Raw genomic sequence first — 23646 nt, forward strand, 5'->3', positions numbered from 1 at the left:
TGCATAACAGAGCAAGTTGCGCAACCATGCTTATGCTTCCCGGTCACCACAGTGGCAAGAAGCTGCTGCGTTAATCATGGGTTTCCTTCCCCCATCTTAAAATAAATCTCTGTCGCATCATCTTAATGGGCTGATTTGGGGGCCTGCAAATTCACTTGGGTTTTATATTAATGAATTGTGTAAAATGTGCAAGATTCCTAACGCAAGCCCCCCTTACGAACAGGCCAAGATTTGAGTTCAGCGTTTACAGTGGCCTGTGGGGGGGGGGGGGGACACTACCCTCACAGCTCTCTGTGTGATGGGAGCATTCTTCTCCCTGTGAATGAGATGGTCCAATCTGAACCTGATAGTAAGCCGTTCCAAACAGTAGCTCTCCCATTAATGTTCCTGCATCAAAGTGTGGGTTCAGACCAATGCAGTTTGGTGCAGCCTGAGATTCCTTTCGCTGCTACTGAAGACATCGGTGTCGAGGAAATCTGAAGAAGTCTCTCTTCCACGTCTCCTCAAGAGGTCCTTCATCTTAACAGTTCAGGCCCAGGCCTGTCCAGTGATCTGGCACCATCAGAAAATACTTGTCCATTGCTTCACAAAACCTGGTCCGATACAATTCTGGAGAAACTACGGTTGGCATTTTGCCTAACGATTTTTAAAATGAAAAAAAAAAAGATATATCTTAGAAGTTAATTCTGAGACAGCAAAACCACAACAGTTAAACATTTATGACAGCTACCTGTTCTGGTCAGGGACAGACAGAAGGGCCTCAAAACAAGAGATCAGATTCCCATAAAATCCATCTAACAAGAGAAAGGAACCAAGAACAATTTGTACCTCATTTACCAATGGCAACCATGCTTGAAATATTGGGAATTGTTCAAAAGGAGGCTTTTACAAAGGGACAAGGGCTGTAGTTTATGGCACTATTATATGAATTATCTTGTTTTTATTGCACAGTTCCCGCATTTCCGTATTGCACTTCTTATATCATGTGTTATACCAGGGGTCGACAAACTGCGGCTCCCAAGCCGCATGCGGCTCTTTGGCCCGTTGAGTGCGGCTCTCCGAACTTGGTTCGGAGCCCCTGCTCTCGTACCCGCTCGCGCCGGCAGCCGGGCTGCAAAGCCGGCGCGCCTGAGAGAGCGAGCACGAGAGAGCAGGCGAGCGGGCTGTCTCTCCCCCACCCGCCGTGGAGAATGGCCGGGTCCCCCTTTCCCTTGCCCTCAATGGTTGGGAGGCTAAAGCCTCCCCTCCCCTCTAGCCGCATGATTGCTGGGCGGGCGGCTCGGCGGTTCCTGGCCCGCCCTGCCCACCTATCAGTTGTTGGGCAGGGCGGGCTTCCTTTGGTAGACCTGGCCTCTGGCTGAGTCCCACTGGGAGGCCATGTCTACCCACTGGCTTTCTTGGCAGTAGACCTGGACTCCGAGGAGGGGGAAAAGTCCCCCTTCAGAGGCCAGGTCTACCAATTGGTTTCTATGGGCCTCCGGAGGCCAGGTCTACTGCCAAGAAAGCCAATGGGTAGATCTGGCCTCCCAATGGGACTCAGCCAGAGGCCATGTCTACACACTGGCTTTCTTGGCGGTAGACCTGGACTCCGAGGAGGGGAAAAAGTCCCCCTTCAGAGGCCAGGTCTACCAATTGGCTTCTATGGGCCTCCGGAGGCCAGGTCTACTGCCAAGAAAGCCAATGGGTAGACCTGGCCTCCAATGGGACTCAGCTGGAGGCCAGGTCTACCAATAGGCTTTTATGGTGGTAGACCAGGCCTCCAGATGAGGACTCCGGACGGGGAGGGGGAAATGGCAGGGACTTACCATTTAATTTTTATCAATAAATAAGATCACTATTAAGTATGATATCAAGTATTATTCAGTGTACCTATAGTTTAATTAAGACTTAAAACTTTAAAGCTTATTAAGTTAATAAACAGTGTACCTACCTATATAGTTTACGTTTAAGAAATTTGGCTCTCAAAAGAAATCTCAATCGTTGTACTGTTGATATTTGGCTCTTTTGACTAATGAGTTTGCCGACCCCTGTATATACTATGCTTATACTATGCTTATTGCACTATTTCCTAACTTTGCAATCCAATCTTATTACGCTCTTTAATATGCCTTATACCAGGGGTCGGCAAACTCATCTTATTTATTGGTAAAAATTAAATTGTAAGTCCCTGCCATTTCCCCCTCCCCATCCGGAGTCCTCGTCTGGAGGCCTGGTCTACCACCATAAAAGCCTATTGGTAGACCTGGCCTCCGGCTGAGTCCCACGGCGGGGGGGGGGGGGGGAGAGACAGTGCACCCGCTCGCCTGCTCTCTCTCGTTTGCTCTCTCTCTCTCTCTCTCTCTCTCAGGTGAGCCGGCTCCGCAGCCCGGCTGCTGGCGTGAGCGGGCGCGAGAGCAGGGGCTCCGAACCAAGTTTGGACAGCCGCACTCAACAGGCCAAAGAGCCGCATGCAACTCGGGAGCCGCAGTTTGCCGACCCCTGCCTTATACTGTTCTCATTGCATGGTTTTAAATTTCATCATCCCACTGTGAGGCTCAGCGAGAAAAGTCAATAAATGAATAAATATTTGCACAAAACTTGTGGGAAAGATGAAAACTGGAACCAAAACTGGAGAGCCAAGAGTCGCCTTTGGTCCCATGATGCTTATCCAGCAGCTGGAGTTTCCAGGTCCCCCCCCTGGCCACCGGCAGTGGATCGGGTGTGTGTGTGTAGGGTTGCTAGATTCAGTTTGGGAAGCTTCTGAAAACTGGGAGGTGGAGCCTGGGGAGGACAGGGACTTCAGTGGGGTGCATTGCCATAGAGTCCACTCTCCAAAGTATCCATTTTCTCCAGGGGAACTAATCTCTGTAGTCTGGAGAAAAGCTTTAATTCCAGGGGTTCTCCAAGTTCCACCTGGAAGCTGGCTTCCCACCCGCAGCTGGGAATGACATATTGACAAACAATTCCATCCGGCTGCCATTCAGACCCTACATGATCATCAAATAGGACAGGTATCCAGTTCCAGTGCAAAAAGAGCGCCTGTATGCAAATAAGCATTTAGGCATAACTTGATTATAACTTTCGGCGTTATCTTCGAAGCAGCCGTTAAATAATAAACTATGGGTAGAGTAACAGCCTTATCTTTACCAGACAGCAGATCGATTAAGCGGTAGTCGTGAGAACAGACAGGAAAGTGTGAAATCAATGGAGTAATAAAAGAAGATCCTGTAGAATATAAATCACAACTGAATAAAAAATGGTGCTTCGGCCTTTGCCTTGGCCACATGGGCAGACTCTCTGTTCGATTGGGGTATTTAAGAATCTGCCAAATAATTGGTTGAGGAGTAAGGCTTTATGTCTGGCCAAGAAGAAAAGTCTTTGAAAGGTTGGAATGATTAAGAATTCAAGATTTTCCACTGGGGAGAAATGGAAAAGATGGGAGTGCTCTGTCCCCAGGAGGGAGGATGGGTATCCATATTATTTTTGGCAGCATGGCACTGCAAACCGAGAGGTTGCCACTCCAGATGATGGTATTCCAAAACAGCAGGAAGATGCTCCCGTGCTAAACATTTAGGTCTAGGGTAGGCGCTAGTGGCTGACCAGTTCCAAACAAGCTGGATTGCATTTTCCAAAATGAGATCAGAAGAAGAGGAGTTGGTTTTTATATGCCAACTTTCTCTACCACTTAAGGAAGACTCAAACAGGCTTACAATCACCTTCCCTTCCCCTCCCCACAAGAGACACCCTGGGAGGTAGGTGGGGCTGAGAGAGTTCTGAGAGAACTGTGACTAGCCCAAGGTCACCTAGCTGTCTTCACGTGTAGGAACGGGAAAACAAATCCAGTTCACCAGATTAGCCCCCGCCGCTCATATGGAGGAGTGGGGAATCAAACCCGGTACTCCAGATCAGAGTCCACCACTCCAAACCACTGCTTTTAACCACTACACCACTCTGGCTCTCACTACACCACACTGGCTAAGGAATGATTCAGCAAACTGTTTGGGGACCCGCTGCCTTAACTCTTCCATTCAAACCTTTTCACCCATAATAGAACTAGGGAAAAGGCAACATTGTTCTTTCCCACTCCCCTGACCCCAATGAGGACAATAATTAGGGTTTGAAAATGCCCTCCCCCTTTTTGCACAGTAAAAGCATCTTAGGGCTTCTGGCATTTTAAGATGGAGTTTGTATGTTTATAGTTCCAGGAGAACCAAAGGTCAGTCGAAAACATGCACACAAGGGAAGAAAGAGAACTGAGGAAGGGGTGGGGGAATGTAGCAACGAATGTGGAGAAAGGCTCCTCCGACTCACCTTGGCCTCCCAAGATGCCTGTCGACTTAACCACCATTTCAAGCTTTTTGTCCCAAGTAAATGTGCGTATGTAATCTACAAGAAAAGGAAGGCAACCTGGGTTAGATATGCGGCCTTGAATGAAAGACCAGTTCCAGGGGACGTGGAAAATCTGTGCCACTAGCAAACACCTCCCCCCCCCCGCTTCAGAGCTCCTTCAGTCCACGTGGCATCCACCCCGTTTCCTCCCTTCTGCATCCCATCATGCTCCTCACCTGCCCCTTAGGCTAACCCAGCGGATCTTAACCTTGAATCCACCACCACTACTTGCCAATTATACAATATCATCACCAAACACCCCCCCCCCCATTAAAATCTCCGGGCATAAAAGCAGCTCACCAGCCAAGGCAGCTTCAATTACATGGGTATATGGAGAGCCAGCATGGCGCAGTGGTTAAGAGCAGTGGTTAGGAGCAGTGGACTCTGATCTGCTGAACCGGGTTGGTTTCCCCACTCCTCCACATGAAGTCAGCTGGGTGACCTTGAGCTAGTCACAGCTCTCTTAGAGCTCTCTCAGCCCCCCCTACCTCACAGGGTGTCTGTTGTGGGGAGGGGAAGGGAAGGTGATTGTAAGTCAGTTTGATTCTCCCTTAAGTGGTAGAGAAAGTCGGCATATAAAAACCAACTCTTCTTCTTACAATGGTATAGAATCACAAAGTAGGTGGGCCAATCCAAGAAGCACACCAACCGATGGAGCAGATGTAACATGGCCGCCAAATAACATGAAGTGGCCGCTTGTGGGACAGCAACCCCCTGGCTGTTTGGGGTCAAGGATTACATACCAATGATCCCGACCACCAGCTCGTCGGTGGTGTCATCTCGGCCCACCAGAAGAGAGTAATCAATGATGAGGTGGCTGGAAAGGAAGTGAGAGTCGCTGTGGATGGAAACCCTCAGGACAGCCTTGGAGTGCGAACGGATGTACAAGGGGTTGTCCCGCACCAGCTTCAGGAGGTTTTCATCCAGCAGGACCACGTCGCAGCTCTCTTTCCCGGTGTCTGTTTTCACATTTCTGTTCCGCAGGGAGCCCTTCAGGTCGAAAACCTAGTGGGAGAAGAGACAGCAGTTTTTGTCGCAGGGAAGTTACTTCAGGGCATTCTCTACACCATATTACAGGCTACCTCTTCCTCACAACATCACAACCAGTGTGGGTCATGGGACAGGGGACCGGCCTTGAAGCTACGTTCAGTTCTCTATTCTGGCACAAACCCAACTGGATGGCAGTCAAGTCATATACCTACAGGCCGGGTCTTTGTTCGTAAAGTGAAAGGAACAAAGGGCTTATTTCACAAGGTTACTTCAAGATTAAAGGCCATAAACAAAATAAGGAAGTGTTAATAATTCCTGAGCCATGAGAAGATATATCATAAATGTGACTCGTTCTGAAGCAGAAATAGTTCTGGGCAAATGTAGGAAGCTGTATTTTTTGAGCACAAACCAACTCAGCCCTTCAGCTAAAAGTTGTGGTGAAACAGCTGGATACACATTTACTCAAATACAAGACAAACCTATTTGTGTGTGTGTGTGTGTGTGTGTGTGTGTGTGTGTGTGTGTGTGTGTGTGTGTACACAATATCTGCCTTAACAGTGTTGCAATCAGATGTTACAAACGAGGTCAAACAAACAAAGGGATATTCAGCCAGGGGCATTTGGTCAGAATAAGATTAACACACATTTTAGTCAAGTCTCACGGCAGAATTTAATTGGGTGGGATCCAGTGACCCTTTTCAAATTGGCAGAGAAAATCCAACAAACTGGGATTTTGTTTTTAAACAGTGTCAGAAGTTAGCAAGTGTCACTTCCTTTGTTGGTGAACCTCCCAGTTCCAAGATGCGCTAATTTTAACAGAGGGAATCATAAAGGGGGAGGGAAATCAGCAGTTATCGTTGTACCCCATTTAAAACAACTTTGTGCTTTAACATATAGCAGCTACATAACAAAACCAGGCAACTCGCCATTCCCGTCCTTCTCCAGCCTGCTGTTCAAAAACACATATTTTAGTCTCACTTCTGTAATCCAGTCATATCTAATGAAGGCTAGGTGGAACAGCATGAAGTTTTGGAGTTCTGTCCTACGTAAGCCTTGGGTCAGAAGATATTCTTTAAGATCAAAGGCAGCCCCCTTGCTTTCAGAAGGGAGTGCTTATCTTCTCATGAAGCGCTATTTTGGCACTTCCAGAGATACTGAATAATGCACTTTCAATGCACTTTAGCGATCATTGGCAAGTGGATTTTGCATTACACAAAGGGCTTTTCCGCATTTCATCTTCCTCACTTGTAAGTTCCTGTTTCTTTGGCGGGTGTTCCAGTTCCGCATGTATCTTCCTCCCTCTAGTGGTTAATTCGATATCACATAGGTTTACATCCGGCATAAAAACCTGCAGTTTAAACCTGCAGGGAGATACGATGGACTTAAACCTGTGATATCGAGTCGACCACTATAGGGAGCAAAACACGTGCAGAACTGGAACCCCACCCCAAGGAAACAGGAACTTAGAAGCAAGGAAAATGAGAATGCAAAAAAGCCCAAAGTAAAATCCTGTTGCCAAGCGCATTGAAAGTGAACCCAAAGTGCATTATTTAGCATGTGCGAAAGTGCCTACGTTGTACCAGCTTTTCTGATTCCAAGGGCTTCATCATGTGCATCTCGAGTGCGCCAGGCTGTTGTGACAGCCAAAAGGGGCTGGGAGGGGCCACCAAAACCACAATGATTGGTCCTGGGGAACATGACTGACACAGGTTTAGAAAAGGGAAGGCAAGTATTCAAATGTATTTCCGCTACCTTAAGGGTGCTTTTGGCAGCCTCACTACCTCCACAGGAGAAACCCTTGCCCAAGAGTCACTTGCCATCCCAGCAGCTGAGATGTTAACTCACCTGAGCCATCTTCCTGCCATAGAAAAGATTTTCCATGACCAGCAAATCAAGCTTCTTCTCTGTGTTATTCTGGGAGTTCTTGAAACCAATCCGATATACCCCAAGGATCTTGGCCAAAGCTGTCGGTTTCTGAAACAGAGAATGCAAGTTTTGCTCAGCAAAGAGAAGTGGCTCAATTTTCAGTCATTGTGACAAATCTAGTGTCCATCTATATAACATTAGAACAGTGGCCTCCAACCCATCCAGACACCAGGGACCAACCTTTAACCACTGATGATGGCATGGTACCCACTGAGCAGCAAAGAGGTGACAGAAGTCATGTGACATGCCTATGTGACAGGAAGAGGAGGAGTCAGAATCTCTGAACCTGTTTGTACTAAAAAGGAATTTTCTCTGTGGCTAGGGGACTTTCCCTTGCTGTACTGCTGCTCTTCTTCATGTGCAGGCAAAGAGAAGCAGGAAATGTAGCACCTTTCTATATATGTGTACTAGCAGCAGATCCATAAAATAGCCAATAAAGGCAGCGCTACAGAGGCCTGGGACCCATGGGCTGAAGATCTCTGCATTAGATCACGGTTTTTCTGGGGGGTGGGGAATCAGCAGAAGAAAGGTAATATTGCAAAAACATCACCACATTTTTTAAACCAATCTTACTTAAAAATGCATTCTGTGTTGACTCAGACTACAAGTTAAGTATCCCTTATCCGGACATCCAATATCCAAACTGACCCGAAAATCAGACTTTTTGAGCTGGCATTACTCACAGGACCTCAGCAGCATGCCAATTTGCTTTCTAAGGGTTCAATGTACACAAAATTATTTAAAATATTGTTTAGAATTACATTCAGGCTATATGCATAAAGTGTATATAAAATGTAAGTGAACTTCATGTTTGGTCTTGTGTCCCATCCCCAAGATATCTCATTATGTATATGCAAATATTCCAAAATACGGAAAGATCCGAAATACAGACCGCTTGTGGTCCCAAGCAGTCCGGATAAGGGATACTCAACCTGTAGTAAGAAAGAATTCTTAAAAACAGCAGCCGTCAAGAGCAAAGCCCAGCCAGAAAGATTCTGCAAGCCTTACCTTATGCTGCACAGCATTAGTAATGTACGTGAAGTAGTGCGGGGCGAAGTCTAGAAAGGACTGGACCTCCAGGCGGGGCATCTGCTTCAAGATGAAACGGTCATCTGAAGAACAAGCATTAAATTATTGTACACAAATGACATAGTAGGGATGGCGGTGTGTCGACCGGCTGACCGATCCCGTCAAGCGTTGCCATGTAAATGGCATCAAGCACATGGAAACTGGAGCTGTAACCCGACTTGCAGCCCTTGGGGGTAAGAACGTTACCCCAGCAGGGTCCAAATGCATTCAAAATGCCAAGCCCAGCCTGCTGCAGCAAACACACTGAACCGACACTGATACCGAGGATGTGGTCTACATTACTGGGTATAGCTTGCTGCAGAGTTTCCCAAACCTTTTGAGTCATGGAGCACTTTTCAAGAGCGAAATTTGTCCCGGAGCACTAATTTTCACCTAGCACCTATATACTACACTGAATGACGGTAGTATTTCTCTTTCCAATCTCTTCACAGAGCATTAGGAGATGTTTCGCAGAGCACCAAGTGCTCCTTGGAGTACAGTTTGGGAACCTCTGACTTACTGTAAGTAGAATCCTACTATGTAATTTGTGATTTTTGTATTGTTTAAGGTATCATGTTAATGTATCATGTGAGAGCCAGCATGGTGCAATGGTTAAGAGCGGCGGATTGTAATCTGGAGAACCAGATTTGATTCCCCACTCCTCCACATACAGCCTGCTGGTTGACCTTGGGCTAGTCACAGTTCTGGCCGAACTCTCTCAGCCTCACCTACCTCACAAGTTGCCTGTTGTCGGGAGAGGAAGGGATTGCGATTGTAAGCAGCTTTGAGACTCCTTAATGTAGAGAAAAAAGGGGTATACAACCCAACTCCTCTTCTGCTGCTGCTTCTTCTTACTCATGGTTTGTTTCAGTTCTGCTTTTTAGACATCTGGTTGGTTCCAGACTTCTACAATCCTAATCCTATTTCATTGTTTATTGAACGTCCCGTCCTGTTGATCGCATTGACTCACTCTGTGTAATCCGCCTTGAGTCCCAGCGAGAAAGGTGGACTATAAATAAAGGAAATCATAAATAAGTCCAACGTTACCTTCAGTCACATAAAAAGCAGCTCCAGATTTGCCTCCTCGTGCCTGCCAGGGTAAAGAGTGCGAGAGAGAGCGGATGAAATCCTCCTCGCTGCTCCCGAGTATCACTTCACGCATTTTATGGAATTCTCCCGCGTAGTAAATCCGGCAGTAGAACTTGGCGTTTGCATCAGAGAATTCTGCAAAGGAAGGAGAAAGCCCTTCGTCAATAAAGGTAGTGGAAGGCCCACGTGTCAGAACGGATGTTTCAGGGGCAGACTCTTGTTTCTAATTCCACTAGACCTGTCCTCCTCGAGATGTTCCTCTTCTTAAAAAAACCATTTGTCACACCGAAAAATGCAAAAAAATGTCACACTCTTTTTCTGTGCATACAACACACACTCAATAAATAACAATCCCACCACTTGATATAATAACATTTCCATGCCAGCAAATTCCTGTGCCTAAGCAGATTGCTAGCAATCTATCACTTGGGGGCAAAGACAGACAGATCTCGGGTGTGGGTGTGTGTGAAAAGGGTCCCAAGGCCCTTCTAAAAACATAAGAAAAGTCATGCTGGATCAGACCAAGGCCCATCAAGTCCAGCAGTCTGTTCACACAGCGGCCAACCAGGTGCCTCTAGGAAGCCCACAAACAAGACAACTGCAGCAGCACCATCCTGCCTGTGTTCCACAGCACCTCACATAATAAGCATGCTCCTCTGATCCTGGAGAGAATATGTATGCATCATGACTAGTATTCATTTTAACTAGTAGCCATGAATACCCCTCACCTCCATGAACATGTCCACTCCCCTTTTAAAGCCTTCCGAGTTGGCAGCCACCACCACATTTTGGGGCAGGGAGTTCCAGAAAACAGGTTTCCTAATCTTGCCTCCCATCCTATCTGCAGATGTTCTGGAGGGTCTTCTGACCCTCTGGAGCGAGTTTACAGACACCCTCAGGGAAATAAAGCCAGAATCAGTAACCAGCTTCCCCAGGAGATGCATTGGGCTCCAAGGTGCCATCTACTGTTACAATTCTTGGTCTGACCAAGAAAGCCCTTCTTGGCTAGGATAGAGTCCGTATGGCAAATGTAGGCGGGCACATTTTCAAAAGGATGACAACTGGAGGACCCTCTTCCTCTAAGCCTCTTCTCAGAACTTGCAGTTCCAACCATTAAGACTGGCTTTGCTGAGAACATAATCTGGCAAGCAAGTACATTACGATTTCATGGAGTAGTTTTTTGTTTTGTTTTTAATGAGAGCCAGTTGGGTTTGGTGGTTAAGGTGTTGGATGTAGACAAGCTGGAACGTGTCCAGAGGAGGGCAACAAAGATGGTGAGGGGTCTAGAGACCAAGACCTATGAGGAAAGGCTGAAAGAGCTGGGTATGTTTAGCCTGAAGAGAAGACTGAGAGGGGATATGATAACCATCTTAAAGTATTTGAAGAGCTGTCACATAGAGGAGGGTGCTGAGATGTTTTCTGTTGCCCCAGACGGTCGGACCAGAACCAAGGGGTTAAAATTAAATCAAAGGAGTTTCCGTCTAGACATTAGGAAGAATTTTCTAGCAGTTAGAGCATTTCCTCGGTGGAACAGGCTTCCTCAGGAGGTAGTGGGCTCTCCTTCTCCCTGGAGGTTTATAAGCAGAGGCTAGATAGCCATCTGTCAGCAATGCTGATTCTATGACCTTAGGCAGATGATGAGAGGGAGGGCATCTTGGCCATCTTCTGGGCATGGAGTAGGGTCACTGGGGGTGTGGGGGGGAGGTAGTTGTGAATTTCCTGCATTGTGCAAGTGGTTGGACTAGATGACCCTGTTGGTCCCAACTCTATGATTCTACGATTCTATGGATTAGGAACTGGGAAACCCAGGTTCAAATCCCCACTCTGCCATGAAAACTTGCTGGGTGACCTCGGGCTGGTCACACACTCTCAGAAAAAGAGTTGGGTTTTTATATGCCGACTTTCTCTACCAAGAGAAGAATCAAACTGGCTTACAATCACCTTCCCTTCTCCTCCCCACAACAGACCCCCTGTGAGGTAGGTGGGGCTGAGAGAGTGTGACTAGCCCAAGGTCACCCAGCTGGCTTCATGTGCAGGAGTGGGGAAACCAACCCAGTTCACCAGATTAGTGCTTGCTGCTCCAAACCACCACTCTTAACCACTACACCACGCTAGCTCTCAGCCCCAACCCTGGCAAGTATTGGGATGGGAGACCTCTAAGGAATACCAGGGTCATGACGGGGAGGCAGGCAATAGCAAACTACCTCTGAACATCTTTTACCTTGAAAACCTTATGGGGTCGCCATAAGTCAGCTGTGACTTAACAAAAAAAGTTTTTTAAAAAAACAATACTGACTTCTTGGGCACATGGAGAACAAGGTTTCATTGCATGGGTAGATATCCTTATTTGTTTATTTCATTTGTAGCCTGCAGAAACTGTGCTGGATCACAGCCATTTTCTTCCCCCATTCAGGTTCCCTAGTTAGTTCCTACTTACGGAGCTCAACATGTGGATTGCCCAGCTGTCTCTTCTGCCCATCGCTTCCATCCGCTTCGTCTGAAAGAGGAAAACGAAAGATGCATCCGGGATGCCTTGCCAGAAGTCACACAGCAAAAAAACAAACACACTTATTCTTACAGAAGCCCCGTTCTTCTCAAGCAAAAGACTCAACGGTGACTGCTTTCCAAACGCCAAGCCGTGAAACTGCTAAAAGCAGCAAATCTCGCAACGAAACAAAGTTAACAAAAAGTTGAGAAACAAAAGTCAGCCGGCTCACTGATGCAAACTTCTCTCATGCACGGCAGAGCTTCCAAAACCTGATGCGAAAGAGAGGCTAATGAGAACATGCAGACTGCTTGCCAGAAACCCGGGGCACATTTTGCATCCCCAGGCACATTTTGTGCTACGCAGCCTTTCTTTGGGCAACATTTGAAGAGTCAGAGTGGAGCTTTCTGCAAGCACCTACGTCTCTGCTTAAGAAGGATTTCGAGTGGTCGCATAACCGCCCCCCACCCCCCGCCAATGCAAGCTTACCTGCAGCATCTGCTCCTTGGTTCTCCGCCCCTTCTTTGCCCGTCTGTCCAACCTGGTAGTAGGCACTGTCCGCTCCACGCAAAGTCTCCTTTTTCTGGGCAGAGAGGTCAGGGCTTTTCCCTCCAGTGCCCCGGAAGAAGGACAGCACACCATATGGCTTCTTTGCTGCAACCAAAGCGCGGAAGAAAAGGTTAGCCCCGGTCAACCGGACCGTCACTATTAAATCGTTCTAGCAAAACTGCCATCGGAAACAGCCTGCCATTTTGGTCTTTTGGCTAATTTATTCATTCTAGAGTTCCACACAGAGGAATTTCTTTATCAGCTGGAACATTCCGACAACCACCAGGTGATAAAACTGGCTTGAGGATACAGACACATGTCTGGTGCTACCAAACCCTCCCGCCCCTTCCTTTTTCTAATTCTTCAATAAATTCAAACTTAATTCATTTAATGGCTAAACAAAAAAGACAGTCAAATAGGAATGGGTTGCTATTCTTCTCGCCTGTACGCTTCAGATGCTGCTACTGGTCACATAGACACCCTTCAACATTGTCCATTTAGTTTTTGCCTGCTTAATGTGGCAAGAGAGAGATGGATAAAACCTTTTATTCAGGACTCTAGCTGTGAACTGGATAATTTGAGGGTTTTTTTTAGCAGGGGTGGATTTTAACATTACTTTGACAGTTGCAGATCATGAGAGGGAGGGCATCTTGGCCATCTTGTGGGCATGGAGTAGGGGTCACTGGGGGTGTAGGGGGAGATAGTTGTGAATTTCCTGCATTGTGCAGAGGGTTGGACTAGACAACCCTGGTGGTCCCTTCCAACTCAATGATTCTATGACTCTTGCGGAGGGAATGAAGCCCCTTCCTGGTGGGACTCCCTATCCCTGCCAACTAACACATCTCTCAGAATTCAATAGAGCAAGCCACTTCTGTTATTTCAACAAGCTCCTGCAGTGAGCATCACTTATGAACCACAAGTTTACATATTTATTATATACATTTATTTATGCCCTGCCTTTCCTCTTGAGCCAAGGTGGCAAAGCTTAGCATAGTAACATCTGGGACGGTCAATGGAGCAATGAAAACCTTACGGGGCAGCTTTAACAACTCACCAGACCAGTTTCAATGGTGTTACAATTGAATAGCATGCAGACTGATTTTTGTTTTTGCATCAATGTTGGCATTTCTAAAACCAGCAAAGCTGCAACAGAACGAAAATGTAAGCAAGCCTCAACTAGAATAAACCAAAGTTGGATTTCCATTATTTGCTTTCCTTGCTTCAACCTGTATTCTGAAGCAACACAAATCCTATCTCTGTTGGGGGAGGGGGGATTTTTTCTCTGCTCTTACGCTGTTCCGCCTCTGCCATTTGGTTTGTTGGTCCCGCGCTCGTCTCGGGCAGCCGGACTGGACTGCTGTTCTTTGCTCTGCTCTCAGCCAGGCTGGAACCAAAAGACATCGGTTTTAAAACCCACCATACGTAAAAGTTAATTCCAAGAGAACGTTCCATTCGTAACATACACGTTCTCCCTTCCTTCGGCAGTTTTCGAGGGCAGCTATAAAAAAGGGCCATGCTCAAATAGAACATGTGGTTGCTCACATGGCAAAGCTGGAACTATCGAACATATGATCATGGAGCATCCTATATTTAATGAGCTGAGGGCTAGTTTAATTACTCCTTTATTTAAAAATACAGAAAGGTCCAACGGGGCATCTGGCAGTACGAGGGCGCTGATAACGCAGTTACTAATAGATACAAATGATTCTGTTACTCAAACAGATACAAATGATTCTGTGGCAAAATTCATAGGGGCAATAATTAAATACCAAAAGAATAACACTAAGTAGGGCATTTTTTATTCCTTTATTTTCTGCTCAAGGCTATAGCTGTATGGGCAGTAGTAGATAGACATACACATGGTGCTAGACTACTGGCATGAAAAGTGCCAATTTTAAATAACTCATCTAATGCCAAAATAGGTAGAAACAAACAGCTGGTTAACAATCAAGCAGCAGACACATTGCCTATTGATCCTACAGCACAGATAATGAGAGGGAGGGCAGGAAGGATTGCATCAGTATTTGGCTCTCATGGCCCTTTCTTGCATGCCCAGGGTAGTGCCGATCACCACCTTGGGACCAGGAAGCAATTTTCCTCCAGGCCAGATTGGGCAGGGATCCTGGAGGGTTTGGGTTTTTTGGCCATCTTCTGGGCATGGAGTAGGGGTCACTGGGGGTGTGGGGGGAGGTAGTGGTGAATCTCCTGCATTGCGCAGGGAGTTGGACTACATGACCCTGGTGGTCCCTTCCAACTCTATGATTCCATGATGAAGTGAAGCTGCTGGTACTTCTCCAGGGGTACAGGAAGGCTGTTCCGAGCAGTCCTGTTTCAAGTTGCCCGCTCAGCAGATTATCAGATCATCACCTGCTGGTTTGAAGTCCTTCTTCTCCGTTGCTTTTCAAAGACGCTTTGGATAGTTCGTCTAAGGCACTTCTGTACTCCTTGCAACTGTAAATAAAAAGGACATGTGAACTGCCCACCATCAGAATTCCAACCGAGAACACCAGCCCCCCCAGACTAAAGGGTGGATCCCCACGGGAGGTCTCTGAATGCCCAACAGACCTTGCATGGGCAGCGCTAAAATTACTCCTCGCTGTCTCTGCTCGTGCTAAGCGAAGACGATCATGTCGAAAGCCGCCTTTTCCACATGTGGAATACATGGCACAAGGCGTTTATTTTGGTACCATTTCAAAACCAAATTCAACAAATCATCTGTTGCACAATTCCATGGCTCCATACACAGATTATGATTTTGTTAAAAGTATTTCAAGGCTGTGTGTGTTGCTGTAGCCATCACGCTTGGACAAGACGAGCTAGCCAAATATATTTGGGGAGGAGTCGTGGCTCAGTGGTAGAGCATCTGCTTGGCATGCAGAAGGTCCCTGGTTCAATCCCCGGCATCTCCGGTAAAAGGGACGAGGCAAGGAGGTGATGTGAGAGACTTTTGCCTGACACCCTGGAGAGCCGCTGCCAGTCTGAGTAAACAATACTGACTTTGAGGGACCAAGGGTCTGATTCAGTATAAGGCAACCTCATGTGTTCATTTTCCTTTCTGCGCATGCATTGCTAGCTCCAGTCTGGAGCCACACACAGTTTACACCTAAGTTCTCCCCTACATTATAAAAACCTGCTGTTTTTTATAATGTATAAGCAATAAAAAAACAATAGGTACAGGGCAATTAAGTTTGTCAGTAGAATGGGTACTGACATTTTGGCAAGTGTCTAAGGAAAGACCCAGGCTTCTCTCACGCAAGTTTAAAAAGGAGCCATGATGGGTTTTTGTAAGGGTTTAAACCAAAGTGGGTGGAAAAGATTTCGAATCTGGAACATCGCTCTCCAGTACATATAGAAGGCCATGGTGAGGTTTGCATTTCCATTTCCAAAACACAGAAGTCAGTCACACAGCAGAACTGGCCCATTTACCTGAGTGCAAAGGCAATGATGGAGCTGGGCTCCTTTTCGCAGACTGCAATGGGAACGCGCTCATGCTCGTACATCAAGTAATGCTTGTCAGGCTCACTGCGTTAGAAACACAAGAGGATTGTATAACTCTAGTATTTATTTTATTATTATTTTTGGTTTGCATTGTAAATCTGTGATCTGTTTTGGCCCTAACTTGGACGGCCCGGGCTAGCCCGATCTCATTAGATCTCAGAAGCTAAGGAACATCAGCCTTAGTTAGTATTTGGATGGGAGACCTCTAAGGAAATCCAGGATTGCCATGCAAGAGGCAGGCAACGACAAAGCACCTCTTATTATTATTATTTTATTTATACCCCGCACTCCCCAGCCAAGCTCAGCTAATCTCTTGCCTTGAAAACCCTACAGGGCCGCCGTCAGTCAGCTGCGACTTGACGGCACTTTACACACCATCAGTCTTGAGAATTCACGAGAAAGGCATACAATAAAGGCAGCCGCTAATTAATACTGAAGAGCTGTTCAGTTAGACAGGATAAGAGGAGGGGATTTTTTAAGACAAAGCCGGGCAAAAAAAAAAAAAGCAGGTAGATTCACTCACACACACACACACACGTCCCATTAGAAATTGTCTGATGCCATTTGCAGCATTGTTTCGTTTTTTTTATTTGATTTTTTAGTAATTTCTTTTCTTTTATTGTAAGATGAATGTTTATAATAAAAATTTTAAATAAAAAAGAAATTGTCTGATGCCATTACGTTTCAGAGGATGACAGGCCTACATAAAAAGCAAACACTGCTCATTTTAATTAGCAACTCTGGGATGCAGTTTTTGAACCTCTCCGCAACCAAGTGAGGCTGAAGTTGACCCAATCGCATCCAGTCACCTACCCTTCCCTCTCTCTCATACGGACACACACAGTTCTACACCATCATAATGATGCTCGTACATCAAGTAATGCTTGTCAGGCTCACTGCGTTAGAAACACAAGAGGATTTTATAACCCTAGTATTTATTTTATTATTATTTTAGATTTTGTCAGGCAACAAAATCTAAAAAACAGATTGTGCCTGAATATCAGTCCTGTTTTTCTACTCTGTCGTAACCATGATTTTACTCACAAAGGGGATGGGATGGGATTGTAGCTGTTTCCAGGTAAGAGATTTGCTAGGATAGCTTTCATAGTCGATTTCTCTTTCACTTGGCTGTCCGTGGAGCCCAGCATATGTCCATCAAACGGATCTAAAACAGAACGGCACTTCAGTTAAGTCACAGAACTCTGGTTCTTCAGACAATGTTCATTTTAATAGCAGAAAGGCGGGATACAAGCAAATGTAAACTGACAAAGAGCGAGTGTTCAAGGCAGCTTTACACAATTTAAATTCGCACACCCATAACTGGTTTTTTTTTTTAAAGAGGGCTTCAAATTGACAACAGCATAATGCAAATAAGAGGAGCAATTAAATATGCAGCAAGGCTGCAAGAGATGAAAACAAACCAAGATCATAAAGACAAGCAGTCAGCAAATCAAATCAACATCAAAACATCAAAGCAGCTGCCAGGACGAAGAAACAAAAGAAACTCTCAGGAATAAAATAGTTCTGAGAAATTTCAATTGCTGAGGGAACTGTGGCAACTATGATATTTTACAGATCCCCTTGAAAAAAGCATATGCAAAAGCATCAGGGTCTCAGAGCTGAATTCAAATTAATTCACCCGCTACCCCAATTTGTCTCTTTGTTTTTTTGCTCTTAGCCACAAACAGAAGCCTAGCTTTGTTTCCCTTACTAAAAACCATCTCTGGCAGAAAGCATGAAGAGTTCTGGAAACAATATGGATTGATTCCTCCGTTTTAACTAAGTCAGTTGCAAACAATAGCTCTTTAAAGTAATAAGAACCCCCGACTGAAACTTTCGTATTAGAACTGGGCTTATGATACATTTTTTTAAAACCAGCACAGTAGTCAAAGGGCTAAAAAGAACCTAACATGGAAAGAATCAGATATATTCCTTCTATGTCCAATCTGTGTATTCTACCAACCAGCAGACAAGCAAGTTCTGAACACACATGAAGCTGCCTTATACTGAATCAGACCCTTGGTCCATCAAAGTCAGTATTGTCTTATTCAGACCGGCAGCGGCTCTCCAGGGTCTCAGACAGAGGTCTTTCACATCACTTACTTGCTTAGTCCCTTTAACTGGAGATGCCGGGGATTGAAACTGGGACCTTCTGCATGCCAAGCAGATGCTCTACCACTGAGCCATGGCCCCTCCCCTCAACTGGAATCAGTGCTGGTGTTATTTCAGGTCATGCTTAAATTATAAAGACATCTAAAGAGCCAGATAATTTTATGAAACTACAGGGAGAAATCTTTTTAAATGCCACATGCTTAGGGTCATTGTGAGTTATTTTGGATTTTGAATGCTTGCTAAAGTCATTTCTAATACTGCTTTAAAATATGAAAACATGTATTGCTTGGTTCTTTCTTTATGGGTAGCCGTGTAAGAATGTCACCAGCAGTAGAAAAGAGCAAGAGTCCAGTAGCACCTTAAAGACTAACAAAATTTCTGTCAGGGTATCGAGCTTTTGTGAGCCACAGCTCATTTCTCGGTTCTTTTTGTTAGTCCTCCAGCAAACACGTCTATTTTTTGTCGCATATTCATATAGTCCGTGGCACTCTAAAGTCAGTCATTATTAAGAGAGGCAGAAACCCCGGCAATTGTCAAGATAATTCGTTTAACAGGCACGTTTCAGGAAGCGTTTTAGCAAAGATCTCGAAGAACAAAAAAAGGAACAAAAAAAGGAAGCTGCCACCGGGATATACCTTCAGAGTTGCTTGTGGCCTCGGGATCAGCCAGCGCGTTGGCAAAGGAGGTCCCCCCGGTCAGCTGGTCCGATACAACTTCAGGAGGGGTGGGAAGCTGGAGGAGGGAGGAACTTGTGGAGCTCTGGCTGGACAAGGTTGTCAGGAAACGGTCCTCTGTTAAGCGAACACAAGCACACAAGAGATTTACACTCCAACTTGCGCCATACAGTCAGAACATCTACGCGAACCCCCACCCCCACCTCTCCTCAGCTGGAAGAATTCTTTAACTTATTGCCGTTATATGGAGAAACGGGTTAGACTGTTTCGCTTTTTGGCAGGGCTTGTTAACAAAACGCAGAAGGTACCTTTGTCGCCATTCTGTAGCGCTGGAGAAACGTTACGGGGTGAGGCATCCATTGAACTGATCTGTGAATAAAAAGGGAAGACACTTGTAGTATTTTCACACATGCCGAATAATACACTTTCAATCCACTTTCAGTGCTGGATTTTACTGCATGAAACAGCAAAAGTCCACTTGCAAATGATTGTTAAAGTGCGTTGAAAGTGGATTGGAAGCGCAGTATTCAGCAGGTGTGAAAGTGCCCTAGGTTCTTGCTGCTGCATCAGACTGGCTTTTCTGCCCTTTCACCTCGATGACTATTAACCCTCTGTAGCCAGGATCGGTACCAAGAAGTTGCTTTGACTACTCAAAGTTTGGTTTTCCTTCTACCATAATATGCTGCTTAATTCCAGTGAACTACCCACTTGAAGATATTTGTTTGTACTGTGAATTTTTGTGGCCATGAACGGTGTGTAAGTAAATATCGAGTAGAAATTATTTAGCTCCTGCAGTGTGAAGAAGTAACTATAAAGGGCTAGTCAGCGTTCATTGTGCCAAACTCAAAGTTTCCCATCTGTCGCCCATCACATCGGCCCTATTTATGTTTTTTGTGTATGTAGTGACATTAATGGAGAAAGCAAAAATTTTGAATGAGATAAAACTTGATGCTTAACATACCCAGATGCTTAAACTACCTTCCATCATCAATACTACTGTCGTTTGGTTTAGTACATAGGTGCTAGGTGAAAATTGGTGCTCTGTGACAAATTATTCTCCTGAAAAGTGCTCTGTGACTCAAAAAGTGTGGGAACCACTGACCTAGGGCTTACAAGCTCATGCTCAGCAACAGGTACCAACGTTGTGGAGATAACAGCAAACTCTAAAAACAGCCATGCTGGCATCATGAGACTGCCTGACGCTTAAGAATATTAGTGATGAAAAGGAACATTCTGCATTCCCTACCTTGCTCTCTTCACCTTGCCTCAGTCTTCCGGGACTAGGGGGTACCGAGGGGCGCTTCCTGCCCTTCTCTTGTTGGAAGAGATCCTGTAGCCTGCAAATAGGATTCAAGTTATTGCTCCCATATATCTCACGACCACGAATCATAACAAGATCGGAAGATGCTTTTGTTTTCGGGGTATGAACTGTGGGGGAGGAAGCAAATCTAGCGGATCAAATCGATTCCCCCCTCCCCCAGAACTCATTTAGACACGTAAATTGTTATAGACGTGTTTCTATCAAGTGGTCTGACTACAATCTTCCTTTACTCCACCCTCCACCTCTTGGGCTCTATACAAGAAAGCTCACTGTTCAGTCTGGAAGAGACCCTTATTAACACTATCGCTCCACGTCACTGGCAATAACCATAGACACTGCGGAAGGGCCATAGCTCAGTGGTAGAGCATCTGCTTGGCATGCAGAAGGTCCCAAGTTCAATCCCCGGCACTTCCAGTTAAAGGGACTAGGCAAGTAGGAGACATGAAAGACCCCTGGCTGAGACCCTAGAGAGCCACTGCCGGTCTGAGTAGACAATCCTGACTTTGATGGACCAAGGGTCTGATTCAGTAGAAGGCAGATTCATGTGTTCATTTATCCCAGACTGAAATGACATTTACAATGTTTTAATTAAAATGTGTACTTCAGGACCTCCAGAAGTGATTCAAAGAGCTGAGTGCCTTTCTGTGCTTATGTTCTCCTGCTGGCTTGCAGCCCAATCTCTCATGAATTCATTCTCTGTACACTGGCTATTTGGTTAGGCAATGGGCTTTTTCTGCATGGGTTCCCTCAATTGGTTCTGGCCCCGTACTGCTTTGGTTTATCCCCTGATTTCTACATGCATTTTTGTGTTTTTAGTTTCCACTTCAGGTTTTTTGTCCCCCCACCTCCAGTATTTTTTTGGTTCTTCTGAGACCACTTTTACCCTGACCTGTTTCTGGAAGCTGCTTTTTAGTGGCCTTTTTCCTCGAGTGTGACATTTCTGGTGGTTTTCTTTGTCCCACCCGCTCCCACTTGTCTCCAGCCCACTTTTTGATTGCTGGGCTGCCATCAAACCACTCACTCTCCCTAAAAATGAGTGTTGTTTTTTAATGGCACTAACATTAATAATTAATATTAATAATAATAATAATAAATGAGGAGGAGTTGGTTTTTATGCCCTGTTTTTCTCCACCTTTAAGAAGTCTCAAAGCAGCTCACAATCGCCTACCCTTCCCCACAACAGACACCTTGTAAAGTAGGTGGGTCTGAGAGAGTTCGGAGAGAACTGTGACTAGCCCAAGGTCATCCAGCAGGCTTCATGTGTAGGAGTGGGGAAACCAACCCGGTTCACCAGATTAGAGTCCACCGCTCTTAACGGCTACATCATGCTGGCTCCCTGAAGGAGGTTCTCTGATTTCATTTAAAAAAAAGAAAAAGTCTCCTGCCCTTTCCCTTGCAGAAATATAAGGGGAAAGGCACATCACTGCAAAGGAAGAGGATAGAGCCTTTTTTTAAAATGAAAGCTGGGAATTCAGAGAACCTGCTTGACCTATCATTACAATGGTATATTGATACTTCAGTGTTGTTCTAAAAAATGTAGCCATGATATCGATATAAAGCATGTGCAAAAATCCTGATTATTCAAGGCACCAGCAGAGGAAAATAAACTTACTTCACAAATGTGAAAATGCAGGGGTGGGGAGGACAGACATGAGGAATAACCATGCCCAAACCAATTCCAATCCTTCTGGATCAGTCAAGAAAAGAAGGAGCAAGTCAGCCATGCAGAAAAGCCCAGTGTTTACAAAGAAATCTGGGGCATCATAATTGCCCATGATGGACCAACTGCAGGGAAATAACTCAATGACAGAAAAACAAATTCAGGGCAAACGCTGAAGTCTCCATCCATCCAGAACTATTCAAAGGGAACGGGAGGAAAACTGCCACAGATGCATATCACAAATGCTCACAGACTCAAGCACCCCCAAGAAAGTGAGAACCGTCACCTGTTATTCCACGCTTGCAGCATCTCACAGAGGTTCTGCTTTTTTGTGATCAGAGATTCAAAGACCGACTGCAGCTGCTGAGGAGTGTCCAGCGATGCAGACAGCATCCTCGCTTGAATCTTCTCGATCCAGTTCCGGAACTCGACTTCCTCCATCTAGCAGAGGAGACAGAAGGATGTTTTGGAAAAAGTCCGACTCCTTCTCAGGCAAAAGGACCTGCTCCTCCCCCCTACCCAGAATGCTCCTCTTGGGCCATCTTCCTAGGTGGCTACCAAGCCCAGATTAAATGCCGTTGAGTCTTGTTTTCCCTAACCCTTATAAAAGGTGCAGCACTGTGTTGTGCAAAATGGACACCTGTCCCGCTGAGCAAAACCCCTTCAAACTGCATTACTACAGGTGCTAGATGCCTCCAGCATTTCATTCGGTATGTTACCTCCTTTTGTGCAAAGAGATCCTCCATCTTCTCCTCCCTTGTTTTGCTAAAGGTATCTGTTTTCAGAGAGGTGAGGCGTTCGTCAACAGCTGCATACACAAGAGACACCCTGCAACAGGAGTTTTTCAGAAGTTAAACCGCAGTCCAAAATATTCTGAATGGAACCAGACACCAATCATATTTTGCCATACCTCCTGTTCCCTTGAAGTAAAAGGTAAAGGCAGTCCCCTGCCAAAGCACCAGATCATTCCTGACCCATGGGGTTATGTCACATCACAAAGTTTACTAGGCAGACTTTGTTTACGGGGTGGTTTGCCAGTGCCTTCCCCAGTCATCTACACTTTACCCCCAGCAAGGTGGGTACTCATTTTACCGAAGGATGGAGGGCTGAGTCAACCTTGAGCCGGCTACCTGAAACCGACTTCTGTCGGGATCGAACTCAGGTTGTGAGCTGAGCTTTTGACTGCAGTATCGCAGTTTACCACTCTGCGCCACGGGGCTTGAAGACAGCAACTTAATCCCAAAATGTAAGAATAAAATTATTCATCTGCTGAAAGACTCCTTCTGTAAACAAGCTATGCAAGGCAGCTTCACACACACAACCCATCTCACACTTTGAGGTATACAATACATTTTTGTCTGTACACAATATACACACACAGACCACTGTAATATGTCATAGCAAACCTGCGCATCATGGAGCATATGCCAGAAAGGGAGAGTTTGCCTTGGCTGGCTGCTGCATGCTACATGTCTTGGAAATTGTGGCAGCCTCACAATTATAGAACAACCTCCCCAGGATGGTGCGCCTGCCCCCCCCCCTTTATCGTCAATCTTCAGGAGGCAGTCAAAGTCTGTTTTGTTTAGGATCGCACTGGACTATTTCGTTTTTATTTACTGGCGGTCCCAATCGGAGTTTTTAAATGGTTGACTTTTATGGGTTTTGATAATTATTGTTATTATTGTGGTGTTTTTTAAAATAATATTTTGTTTGTATCGTAAGCCGCCTTGAGCTCCACAAGGGAGAAAGGCAGCTAATAAGTGTTTTAAATAAACAAATAGTGCGAATTTGAAAGCCAAACAAATGGCTGGTGCTTTTAACTGGGGGGGATACCATACACTCGGAAGGTTTTCAGCCAGCCAATTTCAGCTCCCTTCTTTGACTCAGCTGCTCTCAGCAGCCCAGCA

At 45.6% G+C, this 23646-nt stretch overlaps 1 protein-coding gene across 1 annotated transcript in view; it reads right to left on the minus strand.

Moving 5' to 3' along the window:
• Positions 1-502: 502 nt before the first annotated feature.
• PIKFYVE (phosphoinositide kinase, FYVE-type zinc finger containing) overlaps positions 503-23646 on the minus strand; it is a 73804-nt gene continuing 50660 nt past the window's right edge. The window contains exons 24-40 of the mRNA XM_056861126.1: positions 22459-22567; positions 22026-22180; positions 20005-20095; positions 19067-19127; positions 18720-18875; positions 17017-17137; positions 15901-15996; positions 14842-14925; positions 13767-13858; positions 12415-12579; positions 11878-11937; positions 9399-9575; positions 8292-8395; positions 7203-7331; positions 5112-5373; positions 4291-4365; positions 503-636 (exon numbers count right to left, since the gene is read on the minus strand). Coding sequence (XP_056717104.1) covers positions 521-636; positions 4291-4365; positions 5112-5373; positions 7203-7331; positions 8292-8395; positions 9399-9575; positions 11878-11937; positions 12415-12579; positions 13767-13858; positions 14842-14925; positions 15901-15996; positions 17017-17137; positions 18720-18875; positions 19067-19127; positions 20005-20095; positions 22026-22180; positions 22459-22567 — 2053 coding nt within the window. The 3' untranslated portion in view covers positions 503-520. The remainder of the gene's footprint in view (positions 637-4290; positions 4366-5111; positions 5374-7202; positions 7332-8291; positions 8396-9398; positions 9576-11877; positions 11938-12414; positions 12580-13766; positions 13859-14841; positions 14926-15900; positions 15997-17016; positions 17138-18719; positions 18876-19066; positions 19128-20004; positions 20096-22025; positions 22181-22458; positions 22568-23646) is intronic.

This window comes from Euleptes europaea, chromosome 15 (genome assembly GCF_029931775.1).
Source record: "Euleptes europaea isolate rEulEur1 chromosome 15, rEulEur1.hap1, whole genome shotgun sequence".
NCBI classification, from domain to species: domain Eukaryota; kingdom Metazoa; phylum Chordata; class Lepidosauria; order Squamata; family Sphaerodactylidae; genus Euleptes; species Euleptes europaea.